This window comes from Aptenodytes forsteri, unplaced genomic scaffold (assembly GCF_000699145.1).
Source record: "Aptenodytes forsteri isolate BGI_AS27 unplaced genomic scaffold, ASM69914v1 Scaffold9, whole genome shotgun sequence".
Classification (NCBI taxonomy): domain Eukaryota; kingdom Metazoa; phylum Chordata; class Aves; order Sphenisciformes; family Spheniscidae; genus Aptenodytes; species Aptenodytes forsteri.
The window spans coordinates 4,843,878-4,867,990 of NW_008796217.1; the positions used below are offsets into that span (position 1 = coordinate 4,843,878).

The window sequence follows — 24,113 nt, forward strand, 5'->3', positions numbered from 1 at the left end:
AGAGTAATGTCTTTCATCTGCTGCTGCCTTTTTATGAGAACCATATTCTAGGTACAAAATAAACAAGCTGGTATCATGTGGGAATGATTCTTCTGTGCAGTTTTTCGGTCACAGTAATCTTAGCTGTTCCTCCTAATTGTAATCAGTAAACAACTTTCACCTAAAAATGTGGATTTTAAACTGTCTTCTAAAAAGTAATCTGAAGTCTGGGATTTTATTAATCCATCGTTGCATGAGCAAATGTGTTTCAAAAGTTAAGAATGTCAGAAACAGTAGCCTAAAGTTAGCATCCTAAATCCACATTTCATGGCTTCATTTCCAAATATGCTGAGCATCTAGGAGCTCCCTCAGCACTTTTAAAAACAGGCCACATATTTAAATGACCAAATACTATTTAGAACCTTCATTTAATATTAAAATTTTTTAAAGGACTTTCCCACTTCCCCCAAACTATATGAAAAAGTAATTCAACGACAGAGCTCACAACATTAACAGTGGAAATAGAGACACTTAGAAAACAAAGTAGAACTTGTTTATAAGAGGATGTTACTCTCTTTCTATAAATTTACAAGTCAAGTTTGCAGAATTCCACATTTAAACCACAAAATGAGGTTTTTTCCCTGTATTTTGTCTGACAGATTTCTCCGATTCTCTGTTTGCTTCCTTGCATTAAAGTCGGCTCATCAGATATTATTCTGAGACAGTTTCAAACTTGTGGTATAGATTTTAATAGCTAGATTATCTTCTTCATGTACTCACTCATCATTAGCAGCTGCTCTGGATTGTTTTCCCAGTGGCAGCGAATTAATATGACTGTGGTCACTGTGCATTTTGCTTATTCTGGGGGGGAGGGAGGGAAAATCTAGCTTCCTTCAGCTCATTTCAGTAATCTGAATAGGAGCGGAGAACTTGCATCATGTGATGGGGCAGCTCACGGCAGCTCACCAGCATGGGGTCCCTGTGTGAGAACCTCCCTTGTACATGACAATCTGATAAGGATATCATGTGGTTTAGAAACACATTCCCACAATGTTCACTTCTTTGTCCCTTTATTTGGGAGCGGGTAGGAAAAAAACTTTTAACAAACTAATGCCAGCCCTCATATAACTGACCCCACTTTCTTTGAGCGTTCTGTTTGAGCCTTACAGCTTCTTCAAATACTTTTGTTAAGAGAGATGGAAATATAATCCAGCAAGTCTGTGTAAAGAATCCTAGACACAGAGTATATAATATACCTTCTGTTCCCCTTGGACAAGGTGATTTTTCTTTCCCCTGCTTACACCATATATAAACTGAATATTATAAAACTCTGTAAGTTAAATATACACATGCAAGCAACACTTGTATAGGTTTAATAGGTTAAAGCTTGAATGAGTATTTATAAATTCTCAGAGTGCTCTGGATCTTCACCGCTAAGGACATGATGTTAAAGTCCATCCATAGTTTGGAGGGATTTCCGTTTTATGCACTTTCAGTGACTTACATTTTACCCTCTAAGTGCATCCCCTAAGAAGAAGGCCAGAGAAATGTCTTGCAACAAGGAGGTGTTTTAGCACCGCTTAGTTTCTTTTAATGGTTTGGATGATCTCTTTCCATTGAACCATAATATTTTTCTCCAGGCTCACGTTGTATTTTTAGCAAGGATCTTTGAGCAATAAAATGACAAATTAAGTATATTTTTGTCTTTTAGAGCCTTATCTAGTGAAGCACTTAAATGCACTCAACCCTCCATCCTTGATTTTAATAAGAGTTTCAGACACAAAGTGGTTGTATGAGTGAGCCATTAATGTATTTATGTACCGCTACTTTTACAAAATAACCGTAAAAGCTCGTGCCATTGCACTGGATGTTCAGCACAATGAACATCCAACATTTCTTTTCTTCTTAGAAAGAAAGAAGGATCATTCTCCTTTTAAAGATATATAGCAGAGGTGTGGAGCAATTAAATAAGTTGCCCAGTGTTGCACCAACCGGACAACTGCCACAGTTTGATTTAACTGAGATTTCCTTCAGTGGGTGCTTCATTCCTGAAAAGCCATTTGTACCCGTAAGATACAAACAGTGGAAGGAATGGGTCAATTAAAAAAAAAAAGCAGTCAACGCAAAAAAATCTCTCGAATCCTGTGATTTTTTTTTTTTTTTTTTTAGCTGAGTGCAACTTGTGGTGAGTTCCTGAAATGGCTATTACACCACTCCAGTGGTCTCCTCTGCCAAGCTGGCTGGTGGCACAGCAGCACATCATATAGAGATGTGTATCTCTTTTCCTACGAGACTTCCTTGTCATCTTCTAGCCTTGTACCAGAATCACTCCTGTTCCTGCCTGATAAGTGGATGTAACAGCATCTGAGTTGATCGAAGTATTTTGCTTGTTCACAAATAACTGATCTGGGATAGAGGTGCTCGGGCACGGCGCAGCCATACCCTGTCTTTTGGGGTCTTGGAACCTCCTGCCCCCTGCACCGGCGCTCAGGGAACGGCCGTGGGCAGAGACCGGGGCAGGGAGCAGGCTCCTCTGCCGCTCACCTCTCTCTATCTCCCAAGCGCCTCGTTTATTCCTCATCTTGTACCCCAAAACCCACAACAAAGACCGGCGCTGCCTGTCTTTCCAAGACTGAACATTCACTCGCACATGAAGAAAAAGGACTTGGAAAACTGTGTCACAGTGCCATCTGGCGATACCTGCCCAAACCGTACCGTTGGCAAGGGCTGCGGCTGCGGAGGCAGTTGATCCGCAGGCGGATGCTTTCCCCAGGACCCTGGTTCAGGCGCAGGGAAATGCCTGTGCGCCCCAAAGCTCGTGTCTCTGCGGTTTTTTGCACAAGTCTCTGGGTTGCTCTCATCAAAGTTCCTATCTTCTCTACCAGCCTTCCCTTCCTAGCGGAAAGCACTGATCCACCAATCTGCGTTTTTGGCTTGGGGCACAAGTCAAAGGACTGGTTAAAAAAGTCACGCGTGTGTGAGCTTTTTTATTGTTAAGATCAGGTCCTGAGGGGGGTTGGTTTGTTTGTTTTTAAGCAGTTGTTCATACTTCTGCCTCTCAACTTTTGGTCTGAGGAGGTTTTCCTTTTTTCCCTTCATCTTTCAAAGTATTCCTTTGCATTGCTTTGTTGTTTGGATTGCTCTTTTCATTCATTTGAGGAAGAAATTTTATTAGTTCCTGGATCAGGGTATATGTCAGATCCTCCTTAGTGGCTGGCTGGAAAGTCTTGGAGACCTGTCTGTCTTAAAGATCCTTCTGTTTTCATCCCACACTTTGAGCACAAAGATGTAAAATGCAGAACAAATGGCAAATCACCTATGTCTTTCAGATATTTATGCAAAGTGTCTTTGATGAGGGGGGCTAACAGAAGAATATACTTTTCCCAAGTCCTTGTTCCCCAGTGAACCTCAGCCTTCCTCTCTCAGTTCAGAGAGCACATTCCGGCTGTGTTTTTCTAGTTGTGCATATCATCACATGCTATGCAGGTTAGGTATGTGAACTGCTCGTCTTTCTACGCTTTGCATGTATTGCCACATTCACTTCTCTGAGACCACGCCAATAAGGATCCATTATCTCTCCGAAGTTTTGAAACGAAGCCTTCGGCTGCCTGCAAGAAGTCAGAGCTGACTCACATCCTTCTGTGTTTTTTTTCCTTATCCGAATCCTTTCCTTTCTCTGTGTTTTGGAGAGGTCCTGCAAGACTTCATGGTTGAAGCACAAGCTATGTGTTGGGAAGCACTGCGTGTCTGGACACGGTTTGGAAAAATAGCTGTTCCCCTCTCCCTGAAATGGCGTCCAGTATGAACGCTGCAATTGTTCACAGGGGCTGTTTCCACCTTTACTAAAATGTGAAAGCAGAGCTTAGTTACAGCACAATACACTGATACTGCCCAGTAATACCATGTTTGTTATGCTTTCGCTAACCTTAATTTCTGTGCAGAACAAGAAAATACTCTAACGAAAAGAGGTGAGGAAGGAATGACGCAATTAAATGAGATTAAATCAGAGTATCGGTTTCCCTGGAACACGTATTTGGCTCTTTACCAACAGTCTTTTCCCCTTTTTTCAAATAAACACATATTTTCACATGATAACTCTATTTGAAATATTAATGCTTCCAGGGCTGCATTACCTTTGTTTCTTCATCAAAGTCCATTACTATGAAAAGGCTGCTGTTCCTTAGGCTGTTTCAGCTTCAAAAGAATTTTAGGGCCTGGTCTATTGGAAAGCTTGGGGGTATAATTAGTGAAAATGGAAATAGATGCAAGAGAAATTTAGTTCCTGATGTTTTAATTTAGTGTAGCACTGCCATGTGTTGTTGAAGAGGATTCTTAAAGTCAAACATAATTATTTCATTATGGTCTTCAGAATGCTTTCATTGGTCTTAATGACAAGAAGCTGCATAAGGAGTCATACATTTTAATTAGACCTTCTTATATTTACATCAGATAAATAACAAATAATTGATGAAAAACAAGTCTTCTGAATGGATGATTTCACACAGAGCTCTGGTTACAGTTTAATGATAAAACATTTCTCTTATTGCTTTGCATTTTAATTATCTAGAATTATTACTCTAGCAGAGATCTTAAAATACTGTTACTTCCATGCATTTCATTAGATTCACAACTAATTTATATGAATCTGAAGCTAAGAGAAAAGGTGTTTTTCAATGTATATCCCTTACAATCAGTTTCCAGCTCTATTAATTTCATTTTGCTTTCATTTCTTACACTTGGATACCTTTTTGTGTGTGTGATAGACTTTCCAGTAAAAGCTAGTGGGAAGAGTCAGACCTTTTCCTATGTCTTCAATTCCCTCCACAGGAGCAAGTCCTGCCGTTGTTAACAACCCAAAAATCCTTTAGAGGTCAAGGAGTGAGTATGAAATTGTAGGGCTTGCAGTAGAATTTTCTAAGGAAAGATTTGGTGCTTCTTTCTCACCAGCTTAGTTGAAAGTTGTATTCCTAAATCTCTTTGATTTTGTTTAAAAATCTTACCAATACCCTTTTATAATTGTGTGTATGCTTGCAGGTGCATTTAAAATACTGTATTTTTTCTTTTCTTCACTCTCTTTATTGGGTGCTTTATCATACCAGGAGAAATGGTTTTAGAGTTTTGCTACTTGCAAGGGTCTTTCATGTTTGCAAGCTCTCCGGCCGTTCATTTTTGTAACAAAACATATTTCACATGATTCATTCCTGAGAGTATACAGAAAGCTAATTGTTGTTATTGATTTTAAATTTTGCAACCATTACAAGTAACCCAGATGAGTGGCAGATAAAGAGTAATAATCCATGGAGTTCTGGAAGTGTTTCATGTTTGTCTGTAGTACTTTATGTGATCAATAGTAACTGCCCCATTGAAACTAACTGCTGTATCAAATAACAGTAAATCAAATGAATGTGCTTACAGATTATTTATTGAAAGCTTTAATTGTTCACTGGGGCCCTGCTTATCTCAGGAAACAATAGAAGGCAGTGATCAGGCAAACTGGTTTGCAAATGCCAGGGGTGCTGTGAAACAGCGGGGTCTCCCTTGTGCCTGGGTGGTGTAGAGCTTTCCAAAATGTGCCCCTGTCCCACTGGGATTGCCGGTGCACTGGGATTGCCCATAGGGGTTGATCCCAGGGTAAATTGGTCAGAGGTGAGTTTTCTCAGAGAGCATCTCTTGGGTTCAGAGGTTACTCTTTTTTTATTTATTATTTTTATAGCAATCTCTTTGGATGACAAACGTGTCATATCTGTTGGGTTAAAGTGTGGAAAAAGAACTAGTAAGATTTCCCAAAATTTCCAAGAGGTCCGTGTAATGCGAGACAAAACAGGATCAAACCTTAGAAAAGGAAGTTAAGGAAAGCACACTAAACTTATTCTCTGGAAAGCTTACCTAGGTGTATTACAGTTTTGGGCAATTATATGCTGCTGTACAGTTGTCAAACTTGTGCAAATACTAAGAAATTAAAAACAGTGATTTCTAACTAACAACCCCGTGCCATTTTACTAATTCCTTAAAATGGCTGCTCTGCCTTGTCACAGTCACTCTATGAAGTACTAGTGCCACAGGTTGGAAGTTTTCTGGGCCTTAAAGTGAAATGGGTAGTCTTACAGGCAGTTTCACTACTATCCACAATATTTTTAATAGCCTCGGTGTGTTGTCAATTATACTTTGCTGTGGCTTCAAAATCCTTTCAATACCAGCTGAGGCGCTAAAGCTGTCCTTCAGCAAATTTGGGAAGATGGCACTGAATGAATTTACATTTAATAACATAACTTTCCAAGCATGACAACTGGGAAAGCATTTGTAAAAATGAGCTTAATTTCTACAGAAAACTATGGCCCAAATCTCTCAAACATGGCAGGAAAAGGCTTTTTTCCCTAAAAAAAGTACGTTTTGTGAAATGTACTTACGTGCGTATGTGTAATATTGGATAATCATAATACAGACATTTTAAAATTATTAAAGCACAGTAGCCAGAGATCTTCTGGAATTGAATCGCACTTGGAAAAAGTAACTTCCTTTTTTCAAAGCATAAGCTTTGCCTTAAGTTTCTTGGGACATCAGGTGTCAGGACTGAATGTTGCTTGTCCAGCCCTTTGGAAATAAAGTATTTCCTTTTTGCCATATTCTATATAAAGTACGGTTGACATTTTCCCTGTTTGTAAGGTTGGGATATTGCAGTCAGTTGTGAGCAGCTTAGCTGGGAAAAAAAAACCCAAGTCACTGTTGAAGGTAGGTATTGAATAAGAAAGACCAGGTGACTAGGAAATACTGCTAGCATGTATGAGTTTGCCTATGGTACAGTGTTTGTGTATTTTTTCTCTTCCGAGTGAGAATGGTACTGACAGACGACATACAGGTAAAATGATGAGCATTCCTCACTCCAAGAGTTTAATAGGAAAATCCACTGCAGGAAGAGAATAGGAGAACAGAATATCGGAAAATGTGCTCTCCAGTCGCAGTACTCATCTTGTCTCCAGCCGTGGTGCTCATCTTGCCTCCAGTCTCTTGCGAATGCCTTATTTTATTAATCTTTGGTCTTCTAGGCAGAGAGTAGAGGTGTGCTCTGAGCCACAGTCGTAGTGTTGCTACCGCTTCACTCTAGGACACCAAGCTCCTTCCCAGCTTTCAGCTTCTGCACCTCCTGTGAAAGGGGCAGAGGGATGTTTGCCAGGTTAACTGCACCAGTGGAAAGTAAATTGCACCTATAAAAATTTAAAAAAATAGATATAAAATATGATGTAAACTCAATGACAAGGACTCCCCATTAGAAGGAGAGGAAATCTGGTCGTGTCTTAGTTTTTCATTGAACCTTTCCCACTGTGTTACCATCTTTTGTCTGGCAGGTATTCTGTTCAGAAATATTGAAATTCCGCTCAGGCAAGCATTACAGCTTGATAAACTGTGTATTTTATTTCCCCCCTCAAAAGATATTGGCGATGCTCACTTCTTAAATATTCCATAAACTTGAATTTCTTACATTAGCATCAGAAATGTTGAGGTGAACTGCTCTTAGTAATGCACTGTCCTGGTCTGGCATGCTGAGGGGATGAAGGAGGACAGAGTTGGTCCCTGTTTCAGTCTCAGATGTTGCAAATGTATGTGTGCTGGAGGATGTCAGAAAGGTTAAGTTTTGGTCTGACTGCCCTTCTAGTTGCAGATAAGCCCAAGTGATGAAAGCCATTTTTTCCTGTTGTTACGTCATGTCTAAATGGAAATAATGTGTTGTTTTAATTATACCCCCACAGTTGCAGCAGTGCAGCAATGTGCGTGCAATTAGGCTAGTGTAAAAAATAGTCTTAACACTTACTAGGGAAGTAAGCTATGTGTATGTAAAACATCTATGTATAAGCAGAGGTACCCCAGAAGTTCACTGCAGTAATGTTAGGGACATGGGAGATGTGTACTGGGGTGTCTGCTTGGTTTAAGAAGCTACCTTTGCCTCTCCCAGTCTACGCACTGCCCTGTCCTCTGCGGGAGGCTGCCGCTCTGCGGCAGGAGGAAACGCACGGCTCCATTTCACGGCCCCGAGCCTTGGCAGCTTCAGCAAATGGCCCTGTTTTGCAGCAGCATGGCTGGGAAGCTGGACATGTGCCCTTCCGCCCGCTCCGCCGGAGGCTTGGTAACCTCTGGGAAAGGGCCAGGGGGTGGCTGCCTGGGGTTTGCTGGTTCAGCAGGTTTCATCCCAGCTCCGTTGTGGGATGAAACCTTACTCAGTAAAGAATCGTACCTCTGGGTGGCATAATGCCAAAAAAAGGTCTGCAGCGAGGGCCCGAGAGCGAGATCCCGAGCAATGAGATATAAAGCTTCACGGTTGTCCGTTGCCTTGTAAAAAAGGCGAGTGGCTGTGTGACGAGGGGCTGTCGAAGAAAGTAAGGAGTTGGACCTCCTTTTCTAAGGAAGTCAAAACTTAGAATTAGCAGAGCAATAAAAGCCTTCTAAAGCGAAAGCTGGAAACAATACATTTTTAATAAAATGGGCAGTTACTCTAATTGCTGAACCCCTACTGTTCAATTTCTTTTAGTGCCCTTATTCATTAAATTCAGCATACTTATACTTATTATTTACAGATGTATGCGTTTTAACTTGTTTATAGAGACCATGCTTTGCAGAAAGCTGTGGATGGTATAATACTAATTTGTAAGTGTTTATTGCTGCCTATAATATGCAATTTTAAAAACAATTAAAAATAGCGGTGGAGCTCATCATTGGAGTCAACCCCAAACTGCCCATGAAAAGTGAAATATTAGTACCGTGTACCGCCTTAAAGGTTATAGGCCATTTGTAGTGGATTGATAGCATACCCATTAATGAAGAATTTACCTGTTCTTAAAGATTTTAAGCTCAGCAGTCTAGTTTCTAGATGTTGAATTCTAGTGTAACCCATTTAAACGTATGTGATGGAGTTCATAATTGCCCTTGTAAATGGGTATAGAAAGGAGGGTATATAAATCAATTAGCGATATCCAGCAGTGTGGCTGTAATACAAATTAATTGGGATGATAAGCATTTTAACTGCTACTATACTTACTTGAAGTAGTTTTGATCACTGAATTGGCTCTTGTTGAGTCACTCTATTAATTTTAAGATTTAAAAACACCTAAAGATCAAAATGGTCTGAATTAATGGTCCCAAAGTTTGAGAAATAAATTGGTATGTAAAATATTGCATAGCAAGTCAGTTTTACTGCATTTCCAAATAGAGCACAACAGTTTTATTTTGTCCATGTGGTACTGAACAACTATGTAGTAGTATTATGTGATTAAAGGTATTAAAACAATCATTTTCTTGCTGGATTCAAGCCACAGCAAAAAGTCATGATGAATGGTGTCATAAGAACATGTTGAATATATAGAAAATAAAAAATTTATTTGGCAGACATAGTAATACCAAAAACTAATACCAACTTGGATAGGAGGCGAGTTTTGAAGAATAAAATCATTCCTTTAGTGTAATACTCTGAATTATTCTGTTTGGATGCTTTGCAAAGCTTTGAAGATAAAAGTCCTCAAAACACTACAAAACATTTAATAACTATAAATGGAGACTTTATGACTTGGTAAAATATCTGAATGCGTATAGAGATTATAGTAACTATTTCATTTCCCTTGCAATTTTTATTTATTATTGAAGATACTGGATCTGAGTTTTCTCCATTTATGTTTACAAGCCAAGAGTCTTTCTTGGAATCGGTGGGGTGATAACACTGTAAAACAGATCTGAAAAAAGAATCAGACCCCTTTTATTTTTAAGTGTTTCGTCCCTCATGATGTGCCTTTCTTCTTATTTTTGATCCTGCAGGGAAAACATGCTGAATTTGTGACACCATAATTGTATCAATAGGCCACAGAAACAGGCTCCATTTTCATAAATAAAGAATAAAGAGGCCAGAGTTCTCATTCTCTCTAAATCAGTGTTGCTTCTTTGCCTATGCCACTTTACTCCAGATGAGGATCTGACCTTGGGAATTCGCTGGTAAAGCAAACGGGGCCTGAATTGTAAGAAAAGTTCATTTTCAAAGGAAAATCTAACTTCACACAAATGATAGCACAATTATCTATATTTTTTAAGGAAGACCCTATTTTTCAGTTTTGCAATAATGTGAAATTTTCACTTGAGACTGATGCAATTTCACGTGGTAGTGGCCAAGCAGAAAATCACTGACCTGAAAAAACTACAGAGCTAGCATCTTTCGGATGTTTTTCTTCAGTTTTCCGTACGATTTATTTTTTTCATTTAACATGTTTTCTTTTTCATTTTGAAGGTAGGCTCCTAATACAAACTGATGAGCTGCTGCCCTGTAAACTCCGCTGTGCCTGCCAAACCCTCCGGCCATCCTGTCTGTACACTTACTTTCACCCTGGCTCCCTCATGGCGTCTGCCTGGCCATTTATTTAGCGAAAGACGCTCCTGTTCTCAGTTACTAGCGCGTCATTAAGTCTCGCTGTCCTGAGAGTAACACAGGTATAACCAGACGCAGTTCTTGTCCCTGATATAATTAATCCTGACAAGCTTTCCGCCTTCCATGTTTGCTCAGGTGTAAATGCGTCTCTCTGGCTACACGGACACGTAAACTCAAATGTAGAACTGCTTTGCTGATATAACTGTAAAAAAAAAGAAAAAGAAAAACCACCAGCCTGGAAAACAGTATCATTTTCTTCTCAAAGGTGATGTGAACACAAATCTCCAATGTTAGTTATTCATACTTCCTCTGGGTTTAGTGGAGCTGGTGCTTGAGAACCAGGCATCGCAAACCAGGGTAAACCTTACTCCTGTTTGAAAACACCCTCCTGAGCAAACCTACAGAATATGAATGCGCTCTTACAGAGCAGCTGCAGCTTCCTCATTGTCCCTGCTAGCTGTAGTAAATATGTGTGTAGAGTACATAGTTGCCAGAAGTCCTGGCTTTACTGGGAGAAGCACCAGGGGTGGTTGCAGTGACAGCTTCCCTCCAGAATACCTGTGGGACACAACAGAACGATGCAGCAGCTTCAGAAAAAAGTTTCAGGGTGTTTGCATTCAGAAATAACATGGTCGGGGCATACTAGTGATTTCCAGATCATATGTGCTCCATATATAAGGCTAACCTGGTAGATTCAGGCTTATGTCTTGGCGGTGTATGAGGCTGGTGTTGGTTTGGACAGTATAGTCAAGAGTGGAGGTTTTTGTGGCAGTTCCTGGTGTTGGTTATGCCTGTGTGGGACACAGCGCCCACGTGCACGGGTGCTGCTGAGTTGCCTTCAGGAGAGGATTCGGGACTTCTCTCAGGGCAGGTCTGTTGTCTGCCGGGACGTTCCTGTGTAATTGTATGTAAGGTGGGGTAGTCTTATAGAACGTTGGTTCTTAACTGGCTGTGGAGATCAGAATATGAAGACAAGCCTTTCATCATCTCTCCTGAGTTCCCTGCCAGCAGCAGTGGTGGCTCTTGGGGGCAGAAGGCACCCAGCCCTGACCTGCCTTGCAGTCAGCAGCTGAGCGGGGTGCACATGCCTACTTGGGGGTGCTTTGGAGCCCTCACATTAGAGGTACTGAGCACAGACTTAACTGAGTTTCCTGCTCTGTCATGTATCCCACGTGTAACTTGGGGCAAGGCATGTAAGGCTATGTTTTGAAGATGCTGCTAGAGCTACAGCTACATTGTTGGTTGCTGTTGAAAATCCCAGTTGGGTACTGCTTAGCTCTTAGCACTTAGGCTATCAGTGCTTCTGTTTCCCATCTGTAAAGTAAGAAGAATAGCTCTTCCCTTATCTCACTTAGGTGTTACAGAGGTAAAAATATGAATGCTCATGGGATATTCACATACTGGAGTGGCAGGGACCATGCTTGTAGATCAGATGGGTAGAAGAGAGCAGGATCTTTCATGCTGCTAAATACGGCAGGACCAGAAGCGCTGCCAGCTGTGCTGCGTGGTGGGGACAGCGGGGCCTGGGGAGAGTCACTCAGGGTGTCTGTGATCTGTGTAGGAATGTCACTTGGCATTGGCAGGTGGGGGCCCTGGAGTGCCTTGATAAATGGCACTGTAAAGTCAGGTAACTGAATTTGCATGCTTAACAAATGGATTAATTAAGAGTCCAGATTGTAGCATAACAGAAAAGTATGTTACAAAAAAATCCCCACCCTTCACTGGGCAACCAATAGAGGATATTTGAGGGAATAATAAAATCTGTGCTACAGATGAAGAAGTTAGCTGCTAAGGAACAGAAATTGTATTATGAGACTAGAACAGAAGGATAACTGAAAGATAGATGCTGTTGTCTTTTGATTTTCTGCAAACAAATCTGGATAGCTCTGCTATGATGGTCGTAGGATGCTGAACTTTATTTCGTGGCCCTAATCACCTGATATGAATAAAGGTTTCAAAGGGCTATACTTCTGTCGTATGGCCAAGATCAGTATCCACTGACTCCTCTGACTTATGTTACATTACTCTGCTGGTTAACATTACAGATTTGCAATTGAAACTTGGCAATTTTGTCGATGAAAGGCACGAAGGAATATGATGCTGCTCGCTTTCTCCCAGTTCTAAAGTGGGGGAGATGCAGCAGATGAGTGTAAACACTTCTTTTCTACCATTCCAGTTGGGAAATACAACGTGGTATACACACAGCAAAGGCATTTGCTGAATATGAAGAAGTCTTTTTTTTTTTAGACTCATCCTTTGAAGTTAGTCTGCTTTTTAACACTGAAATGCTAAAATAGTTAAAATGAAAGTGCTCTGAGGACCTGCTTTGCAAGTAATGGCTCCCCTCAAGATTATGGAGACCTTTCAAGGTTCATTCTTTCAAACATCTTTTGACTTGGCAGGATCACAATCATTACTATTATTTGCGTTGGAGTAGCACTTGAAGGTCCTGCAGCGGCAGTTACTGTATAGCATATTCTAAGACCCTGCCCAAAATAGTGTACTGTCTAAATACATGAGATGCAAAAGTGTGGGGGAAGAAAATACTGTCCTGATGGTATGTCTGCCTGCAGTGGAGCAATGGCCAAATTTGTACTTGGAACTTCATTAGGGTAAGGATATCGGAGCAGAGAGTGTGCTTAACTGCTTCTTGTACTCACAAGGCGGAGGGCAGAGTTCAGCAGGACCCTTCTTCTCCCAGATGCGACGGGACAGAAGCCAGCTGTCCGTATCGCTCTTTCACTGACAAGAGTCATAACAGCAAAAAGCACTTTGGCTTTAGAGACTTCTGCCAACTCAGCTGCGCCTGTCGGGGCTTGCACCTTGTCTGAGATAGCTATTGGCAGCAGCAGCCTGTGCCCTAGGCATGGCTCTTAAAATGACCTGGTCTGAGGCACCTTTAGGTGACCTTGTGTGAAGTTTGTCCATTAGTAAGACCTTGCAGATTGGGCTTCTGAGCTCCATAACCTCTACTTCTTGCTAGTTTTTTTGTTATTTTAATCATACTGTAGGAATCCTGAGCAGCTCATAGTGAAAACCTGTGGGATACTCTTTTAGCTCTTAAAATAACAGAAAGGGATCATTTTGGATTGAGCACCCTCTAGTAGAAACCAGGTGATAATGTTTAATCTTCTGATGTCCCTGTTGAAAGTGGAATGCCCCTTTTCAGACTAAAAGCAAAACTGAAGACTTAGAGGTTTTTTTGGCTTTCAGCCCAAATACCTTTTTTTCTGTAAGACCTAGACAGTCTTGTAGAGATGAACTATGACTTGATTAAAATTAATGCTCGAAAAATTGTAATCAGGAATTAAAATAGAATAACTTATATTTAGCATCATGGCTTTAAGGCAGATTTGTGCAGCTAGCAAGACGCAAATAATAAAATAGAAACCCTCAAATGTGGAAGACATACTTTCTTAAGTACTTCTGAAAATCCTGATAATAATATCTCAATCTGGAGTTATTGTGGCAGCCTGTGTTTTAATCCAGGTATGTTGCATTCACTCGTAATAAAGAGCATTCCCTCCTGAACCTCGATGCATACCCAGCCCTATGAGGAAGGACTTTTGATTGTGGTTCCGATGTTACAGTTTGGTAATTCGTTCTGCGTTGATTAACGTTTGCACATGGCTTCCCCTGAGCCTTTTCCTCCGTCCTCCTGCCCTCAGCCCACTCCACCTCCGTGCCGTCAACCCCCGGGTAATACAACGATCCAGCACAGCTACGTGAAATAGTAGCATGACTTCTTTGCTTTGTGGTGTTTTCTTTGCAAGGGAGAAAATGGGAGTCTTCACACAAGGGAAGACTTTGTTTTCCTCTTTCTGTTGTATGTGATCCCCACCTGTTGTATATATGGTAAAAATATCTGGGACTTATAACCCAGCAACAGTACGCAGCCAGAGTCATGTGTGACCGGGTCAAACACACACTCGCTGGAGGGTCATGGCCAGGTTACTAAGTCAAGGCTGGCAAGTCTCCACGATAATGTTTTCTTTCTCTCTCACTCTTTGTTTTTTTCTTCTCCCCTTGTCTGTCTTCCAAACAACAGTTTAAAAAAAAAAAAAAAACCCTCGTAACAATGCAAACTATTTAAGCATGACAAATTCAAAGAAGTTTTGTATTAAAAAAAAATTGGATCGGGGGGTTGAGGCAATGATATTTTGGATTTAATTTTATAGCATAGTTTTATGTGGCACATGAAAGAGAGAAATTTGTATTGAAACAATTGAGACCCACTTTCCCAGTTCCTGGCTCTTTCCTGGAAGATGATTAAAAGCAGACTTTTTTTTCCAGACGAGACATAAAAATTAAATGATCTACAGTATATAGTTATTTTTTCAAATGTTTGGAGGCTTATAAATAACTTCTACAATCAAATGCACACATACAAGCAGCAGAGAATCTGGTTCTAATTACTTGTACTTTAGTTGAACTTTGGCGTTTCCTTTGACTTTCTGCCTAATGTATGTGAGCTGTGTGCCTTGCACTCCTGCAGTGAATTCACAAAAAAAAAAAAAAAGAAGCAAAAAATCCAGACTCTTGTTGGTGCCAACAAAAATGAGGGTTAACAGAATGTTTTGACCAAATGCAACACTTTGCTATTCACCCTAATTAGCTGAAATTGCTGCTTCCCACCAGGGACCCTTAGCTCAGTATTCAAAATTCCCTTGAGGCTATCCAGGAAATGCCATTTGCTTTACAACTTCTTATTCTTTTAAGACTCAACTGTCCAAAGTGTGCATTAACATACAAGCTTAATAATCTAAGTTTCTAGCGAAACGCAAGGCATTTCATAATGCCTGCCTGCTTCTAGTTGGTCACAAAGTAAAATACCTCCTCCATCTGTCAACATGGTTTAGCTGGCAGTAAATTAGCTCTCACAAAGCACACTGTGCTTTTAAAGATCTTATCTGCTGCTTTATCTAACCTTTAGAAATATTTCAGACATCTTAGGAATTGTGAAGTGACCGATTGTTTGAGAGTCCCTGTGTGCTTAAGCAGCATTCAGGTGTTGGGTGACCGCACTGGGGCTCTCTTTTCTCCGGTGAGTAGGGACCCTGAAGTGTCACATCCCGTAGGACAAGACAGCAGGGCATGGAAAGAAGTAGCTGTTTTTATTTCTTTGAATTCTTCCTAAAATTGTAAGACTGCTTTAAAATTACTCTTCTGAAAATGTCAACTGTCCGCCCTCCATCCTTTCTTTTTTCCACCTTGCATGTGCAGACATGCATAGAAGAAAGCGGGTTCTGCTGTCATGCATCCACTAGCCACCGACATGATACAGAAATAATGCTTTATACCTGCTGAGCATGAATTGCTACAGATGCCTGCACCAGATTTCTGCACTTCCATGCTGGCAGTACATACGTTTTCAAATAAAGAGTTAAAAAGGCTAAATCCAAGGAAGAATAGTAAGTCAGAAGCCGGAGTAAGAGTCAAGCATGTGTAATCTGAGTTCAGGCATTCTCCAGAAAGCTGTACATCTTGCCTGTGATCAAAAGTGAATGTTCCCAAACTGGATTTTCTTACCCCCCCCCAAAAAAAATCAAACTCTCTAGACGGTTGTTCAGCTCATGCAAGTATTATATTGAATAGATTAAGCCTTTTTAGTGGCAAATACACATGTGGGTGTTTTAGGGAGTGTCTACTGGTTTACATTGGATCTTTCCTTCTCCTATACCTTTTCAAGTTGTCCAGAAAAAAAATTCTCTAGCGGCACCTTCAGCTTTTCAGTTGCTGACTATGTTGTGTATTTATGAACTGAGCTGGTTGCTTAATCTCTTCTGGGTATCGCAAGTTCCTGGTGCTTGGCCGGTGCCTGACAGACCTCTGTTGTACATATGGTTTGTGGTTTGAACAGTGCTATTTGGATGCTGGTGCTTCTTTAGAATGAAATCATGAAAAAAGAAGAAGTGTATCGGTATTATTCCTCAAAGACTGCTTTCCCCAAACTGAAATCACAGAAGGATTGCAGGAGTGCAGTTGTTTTATTGAATGACACAACCTTGTTTTCCCATGGGGAGCCTAAAAACTGCCTTTTAGATGGACTGGGAGAGTTGAATGAGCTAATATGAAACACATTGTCTGCTGGTATTAGAGTTTTAGAGCTAAAATTTTATCATTCCACAGACTGATTGGAAGCTGCCATAATTCATGTACGAGCATGAAATAAGGCGCAGAATGTTTGAGGCCTCTCAAGGGCATTTGATGAATCTAACTTTAATTTAAAAGTACTAATAGATTATTGATTCATACAGGATGGCTGTGCAGAGATCAATAACAGAGCACTCTCTGTCTCTCTTAAATACCAAAAAATTACTGTTGAAAAGAAGTGATCATTCTCATCTCTGTTTTCATTAAGAAAAAACTTCTTTAAAGTTTGCTTGGTGCAGTAGGAACCTGTATATTTTTTGTTTGCCAAGGTTTAGTGTATTTAATGCTGAAAAAGATAAGTATAGTTCTGGACATTGTCTTACCGTCACAATTTATGGAGCCACATGTTATTGTACTTTTCTGTTTCTTCACAGCCTCATTATTGTTAGATATATAAATAAATTGTTCCCGTTGGAAAGATATTTCTTTGCTTAGAATCAGAGCCTTTAACACTTCACTCTAGCATTTATTTTCTTCTCAAGAAATGTCCGTCCTTGAAGCTGATAGTAGCTTAACCCAAGTAAAAATGGCAGAAAGGGGCCCCTCTCACAAGTAATCAGAAGTTGCATCGTGCTCCATGATGCCTTCTGTGAATTCTGCAGGACACGAGTTGACAATGAATCATGAGTTTAATACAAATGTATCATCTTTGTAATCTGAAAAATATCATGTACAGTAAATCTTGTCTAAGATTTTCCATTGAGTAATATTCTTTAAGGCCTGCTGTTAGTACTCTTGAGATTTAGCTCTGCTGATAGGGCCTAATATTTCTGGATAGGTCTGAGTTCACAGATCCTGTCATTTCTGTGTATCTGTTGAAAAGTTGGAGGGATTTATCTGAGAAGCAGCAGAACGGCTAGGTGAAACATGAAAATGTATTGCACATCTACAATAAATGTGAGGAATGATGACAGCATATCACAGAAAACTAATGCAGATGTTTTGGAAAGATGTAGTTCGCATGTCTTATCTCGCTTCGTAGAGCTTTCACGTCCTTTCCCTGAAAGGGATAACTGGCTTTTCAGCAGGTTCAAAACAAATGACCATCTAGAAATATTAAGGCAATAAAGGGATGTGGGGTCATAATGTGTAAGTAGCTTCTTCTCGGAGAGGTTTCCTGATGTTAGAAATCCGAAGGTAGGTAAGGAAGTGTTGCTGGGTTGTGCTAGTTTTACAGATTAAAAAAGAAAGAAGACTTATTCAGGTAATTTTCACTTCAGGTCTTATACTTAGTCATTTGTCTCTTTACATATGTCCTGATGCATGCCCCTAAGCTGTTGTGGCAGAATTCCACATTGGAAGCATTACCTTTTGTAGACAAAGGCAAGAGATACAAGAGCTCTCCCAAAATTAAGTACCAATTGAAACGGTACGTGCAACAAACAGTTTCCCTTTGAAGGCTGATATCCAGCGTGCACACATGGATCCCACACAATTCAATAGGCTAAAACCAGAACATGAGCCCAAGGTTGTCCATTTTTGGAGCCTGGTAAGAGATTCAAGCCATATATCTGATGAGAGCTGAAGCTTTTGTGGTGTTGAGTAGCTGGATCATGAAGAATGGTCAGGTACTTAAAAATAAGCTTTTGAGGCTATAGCATGTAGTCCTGTCACTGCTTGCCTTGCTTTAGTTCCCCCTAAATTTTGCTAAGACAGACAAATGAATGTTTATTGTACCAAGATAGATATGGGCCAGTTTGATAGTTAAAATACAGTAAATAATTAGTAATTTAAAATTCATTCATGAATCATCCGATTATATTTCTTTTTTCTTTTGTAGCAGTTGAAACTCAGAGCACCAGTTCTGAAGAACTTGTTCCGAGCCCTCCTTCACCACTTCCACCCCCTCGTGTTTACAAGCCCTGTTTTGTCTGTCAAGACAAGTCATCTGGATATCACTATGGTGTCAGTGCTTGTGAGGGATGTAAGGTGAGTGCCGTCATCTCCCTTTCCTTTTATAGGACCGCATTTCATTTTAGAGAGGGGCAAAGCAATAAAATTTGGTGTGACTTGATTGTCTCCAAAGATGCCTGTACCTTTCTTGTGTGAATTAATTCTGACTCATGAGTAAAGCCAAGTAAATGACCATCATGCCTGGAATTACTTCCCTTCATAACTTCTGCCAAAGTGTGTCTTTAAGGGACTTCCCTAAGTATTGACTAACTTGAGAATGTGATCGTAGATGCAGAGATAATCAAAGAATAAAGTGAAAGCACATTAAGACTCTTCACTGTCCGTCTGTAGGTCAGGTATAACCTGAGAACTCACATGGCCGTTGTCTGCTCTCAGCCTGGCTTTTTCTATGAGCTGCTACCTCTGTGTATCCAGGGGGTGGAATTTGGGAGCAGGATCTGATCATCTGGAAATCTTTGGCATAGTGTCTATCTATCTAACAAATCTGAAATCAAATTGGGAATTTAAGGATTAGCAGGTTGGTATTCACAAAATTGAATCTGGCAGACTACAGTGCTGGCACATCTGCTACTTTCCAGTGCTGTGATTGTCAGAGCATGAACTGACTGTCCATAGGATGCAGTAATACGATACACCGTTCTAAAGTAGAGAATGTCTAAAGATGAGATACACATCAGAGAATCAATGTCAGCTAAACCATGTGTGTATGGCAATAATTAGAGGTGTACATACGGTGAACGTTATGCGTGCAAGGAAGAAGGTAGTGCGAAAAATGCTAAAGAAAAGATACCATACGATGGATGCTCTCATAGTTAACTTTGTTAGTTATGGTACTCTAGTGCAATGTTCTTTTTCAACAGTTAAACAAAAGACCTATGATTTTCATCCTTCAAATTAAAATAGTTGTGTGGTGCTTAGTACAGTGAAGACTTTAATGCATGCCAAAAATGTGACAGGTGCTATATCCATATAAATAAAGTTATTAGAATAAAGTAATAAAAGGTATTTTGCTGGTTTATTTTTGTGAAATGTTATAATATTTTTCAGATACTGTACAGTTAGCCATTTTTACTTTATCCTTTGAACCTGCAACTTCTTCCATGCTGCTAGCGTTTTGTAGTGACATATCATAGTCCTGGGTTTGTGTCATTAGGCAAAAAACTATAGGATTGGAGTCTGGTTTCCCCCCTATTTTATAACCGTAGATACTGAAGTAGTGAAAGTAACTATTTAAGCTCACCTCATTTTTAGAATCTCTGATATTGAGGTTTTCCTTGGATATCATATCTGCATTTTTTTCTTTTAGATGCCACAAAACTATCAAAATTTAAGTGTCTGTTAGGAAGAACTATGGTAAGAATATGCTGTAGCTGATTTCATTAAATAGGAAATCTCATCATACTCAGATGCTAACACACAAATGGTGGTGTCATTTGCTCACCCACATGTTCCCTCTAAGCACAGATGTAATTGCAGACTGTGGCAGAAAAGTCACATGTCCCTAAGATTTCGTTATTTTTGAAAAATATGCAAAAATATACTGTATGGCTTTTATTGGCATACTGCAAAGCATTTTCATAAATAATTAAAGCAAGACCACACTTGTCAAAATACATGAAGAAATCCATCTTGTAATGTGTTAGCCATTATTCAACAACAACAAAAAAATTATGTTCACTTATTTGCTAATTTGCAATATGGGGTAATTCAGCACTTAGCAATAGCTGCCGTTAAAAGAAAAAAAAAAAAAGATACATACAAAACCTGTCAGTCTATGAGAAATAACAAGATTCCAAAGCAGTCACTTGGCTGCTTGAGACTAGTAATGTTTGGGTTAGTTGACGCTAGCTCTTCAACAGGTTGGACTAGGATTTTATGAATCTCTTCCAGTGATTGAATCAACTTCCTTAGTGAGTGCCAGGAACTGGCAAAGAACACAATGAGACCACTGAGTCAACTAGTGGTCCCTTTGGTGGACAGTCATTTACTACATTTGCTGTTCAAAGTTGTCTGAGCTTTCAGGTCAACAGAAGTGATGTGCTGGATGACAGCAGACAGCAGTACATGACCACAACACCAGAGACAGCCTAAGAAACCTCTACGCTGCCAGTTTCTACTTTTTCTCTGAAGGTTGTTACCCTTTTCTCTTGAGCCCTTTTGGACTGTTTGGTTTGTTTTTCTTTTCCTTCATCTTTGCTCTACACTTGCTTTCACACATTCATTTCTTGGTCATGTACCATAAGAAAGCTGCCACCTTGTACTTATTTCTAATCATCCAGGCTCCTGCCTGTTCTCAAGTCTACCTTCACCCTCAGTTCCCAATATCAGTTCTTCATGCTTCTCTCTCTCTCCAGCCTTCTTCATACAAAAATTTAGCCAGTTGCTTTGTGAGCTTAAATAAGCACTGAGCATTGAGCACCGCCACTAGGGAAGCCTTGTCTCCTGTGGATCTCTGCCTTTCCGTTGGTTAACGCAGGTTTATTAGAGAGCCTGTCTTTCATTGAAGGCTTCTGCTCGGTATGGAGCTGGAGTTTCATGCTGATTCTCTGGTGAATCAGGGAGCGATAATAAGTAAGAATTAATGTTACAGCCTTTTGTCTACTTAGGAAACAGATTTATTTCTCCTTTACCTCAACACGCATCTCCATGCAATTTCAAAGACCTTGATTTTCTTTGAGGTCTGCAGTTTCACTAAAGCTGACCAGCGTGTTCAAAAGCTGTTGGGATGGGGAGGCAACCTCGCTTGTGGACATGTCCACAATCCCACATGCTGGGTTACACAAAGCTCATTCCATAAGAAGCTAGACTAAGATACCAGCCGAATCAAGTATCAATTATCTTTTTTTCCTCTTTTCCTCTGACCTTGTTGCTATTTTCTCTTTTTTCACTCTTATTTCCACCATTTCTTTCTTCATCTGATTTGCAGTCTCTGTTCTGTGATGTTAAACCTTAAATTCACTCTTTTTTCCTCCTGCATTGCACCTCCCTCTGCTCTGAGGTCCTTTTCTCAAGTCTTTTCCTTTTTTCTTTCTGACTCATTTACCTTTCCCTTCAAACTCCTGGCAGTCTTGTTTCTCAAGGGAAAAACAAATGCAAAATTCTGCTCATATCGTATTTATCTAATTAGGGCCCCATTCCTTTTGTTTTTCTGTGCTGGCTCCCATGGTTTTCTTCTAGTTCTCTCTCTGTTTCCTTCTCCTTTGCCTTTCTGCTTTGAGCTCCAGTGAAGCTGCTGTCACAGTGATCATTAGCAGTCTCCATCTAGTGCAAAGGGACAGCTTTCTGTCCTCAAGGTTTTGGGTTCATAACTGCCTTTGATTCAGCAGGCTTTCTTCTTCCTGCCTTTCAGGACTCTTTAGATTCTCCTCCTACTTTGCTTACTGTTTATTCAATCTCTCCTTAAATGGCTCTTTATCCACTTCGTGATGCTGTTCCCTGAGGTTCAGTTCTTTGGTTTTCTGTCTCAAAAGCATCACCTACTGAACTGTTTTATGGTAGACCAATGGGGGAGGTCATGGCAATATTCTGCTCATAAAGGGGGTATTTTTAATGGGGACCCTTCCAGCCAGGAGCCCTTGGAGAGCTGTGGATGGTGATTATGACTTTCTGATGCTCGGTTTGGGAAACACTGCACTGGAAATTTTATCTTCCCTTAATTGTCACCAGCCCATGGATGATTTCCAAAGTTACCCCCATCTCTGACTTCTCCCCTGCTATCTTTCCCTGGTGTGTCCTCTTGCTCGTCTCACTGCTACCTTGGGCACAGAGTTCATGAAGACAGAACTTTCCATCCTCTCTCTTTGTGACATCACCAACTGTAATCTCATGGCGTGCAGTTTTTTCAGACATCATGCCATGATGACATCATTTCTGATCTGCAGCATTGTAATTCACACAGTTTGTTGTCCTCTTTCCTCCAGAATCTGCCTTGAGCTTCCTTCATTGTCAAACCATTGCTGTGGTCTTCTCGTGTGGTGATTAGATTGGTCCCTTCTCCTGTCCTTCCTTCCTCTGTTCCCCCTCACTGTCATCCTTGGACCTTATTCTTTCAGGTACCTGGAACAACCTCCTAACCTCCTTTGCCAAACACTTTCTCAGTATTCTAAGCACCCCTTTTTTAGTGATCCTTCTGTCTAATTCATTACCAGAGTCTTCAGTACTGTGCCCCACTAGAAAGACTGTTCTGTGGCTTGTTTTGATATACTAGTCCTTTAAGGTTTTTAGGGGCTGGAGTATTTCATAATATGCACTTATGAACCACAGTGAAAGTTTAGGAGCTGTCTAAATAATTTTAAGCTATCTTGTTTTCTAATTTTAGTGTGTTCATGCTGAAAATCTTATTTGTGATTATAGATTTAGGGTACCTGACTTCTTGCCTTCCAATCTGAAATTTGGGAGCTTTCAGAAGGTTGATATCCCCAGCTTCTTCTCAGTTTGGTCAGTTGAATTCAGCAGTCAAGATTTTTTTGGTGTTTTAAACTGGTTAAAAAAAAAAATCTTGGTTTTGTGTTTATTTCTGGGTGTTATGCTGCAAAAGGCTTATGCGCATCATAGCCTGTCAATGGCTTTCTGTATGAGAATCCCAAAACCAAACTGATCTTCACAGTGCACTTGTATTTTGTAAGAAAAATTCCAGAGCCAGTCCATTTTTTTATGTGTAAAATACAATACATTGACAATATTCAGCTTACTTACAACTTTTCCATTTTGTAAATGGTGTGGCATTTCAGAGGCGGGTTTTGGAATCTACTCGCGTGTTTCATGACCTCAGTTAAAGACTTCTGAAATCTCCCCCCTGCCGCCCCCACCCCGGGTCTCTGCGTGTTGCTAGATGGCACGCAAACAAATTCCATACAAAATGAGCAATTTGGATGTATCCAGCTGGTACAAGTGGTTATAGGGCTGGCCTCACCGAAAGCTCAGCTCTTTGGTCCTGACTTGACTCGTCATTGTAGCTGGGTTTGCAGAAAGGGAGACTGAGTGTAGTGGGCTGGATTCCCCAAACAAATGCCATCATTGTGTGGGTGAGGAGGAGAAGCTGGTGTTCTGGCAGCTTCAGCTGTCTCTGAAAGCCTTGTCCCTTGTTCTGGGTGTTTAAAAGATGGCATTCCTCTGCTGGCAATCCTGCCCGGATTCCTGGCTTGACTTTGGTGGGCAGCAAAGATGCCTAGAGCAGTTTCAGGGGAGAAGACAGCGCAGTATGTAAGAGGGAAGGTTTATGGTCCAGCAGTTTTGTCTAAATGATCAAGGTGCCCCTCTGCCTGTTGTTGATGCTAATGGACAAAAATGTGGATAAATCTACTTCAATACCGAGTGATCCCAGGTCGGCTTTTATCATAAAAGAAGAATAGCTTTCCTTCCATCAGAGTTTTCATATAAAATCACATCTAATGTGGGATCATTAAATTAAAGGGTAGTCACATTTAATATATTTTCAAAGGTCTTCAGCTGTGAAAGTATGTCTATTTGTTTGACACCTTCCTGACCCAAGTTTTTTTTTTTTTTTTTTAATTGCAAAGACTGTAAGCAGTATGGAAGATAGCCATTGATATAAACCTTGAAATTTAGATCTATAGTTCTGTAGGACTGACTCCCACCAAAAAGAAAAAAAATGTAGGGCTGACTCCCCCCAAAAAAAAAAAAAAGATACATGTAGGAGAAGAAAAAA

At 40.4% G+C, this 24,113-nt stretch overlaps 1 protein-coding gene across 2 annotated transcripts in view; it reads left to right on the forward strand.

Annotated features, from left to right (window-relative positions):
* The window catches only part of RARB (retinoic acid receptor beta), a 217,077-nt gene that overhangs the window by 126,958 nt on the left and 66,006 nt on the right, over positions 1–24,113 (forward strand). For both annotated transcript variants that reach the window (XM_009288614.1, XM_009288615.2), the window contains one exon: positions 18,312–18,460. In XM_009288614.1, coding sequence (XP_009286889.1) covers positions 18,312–18,460 — 149 coding nt within the window. The remainder of the gene's footprint in view (positions 1–18,311; positions 18,461–24,113) is intronic.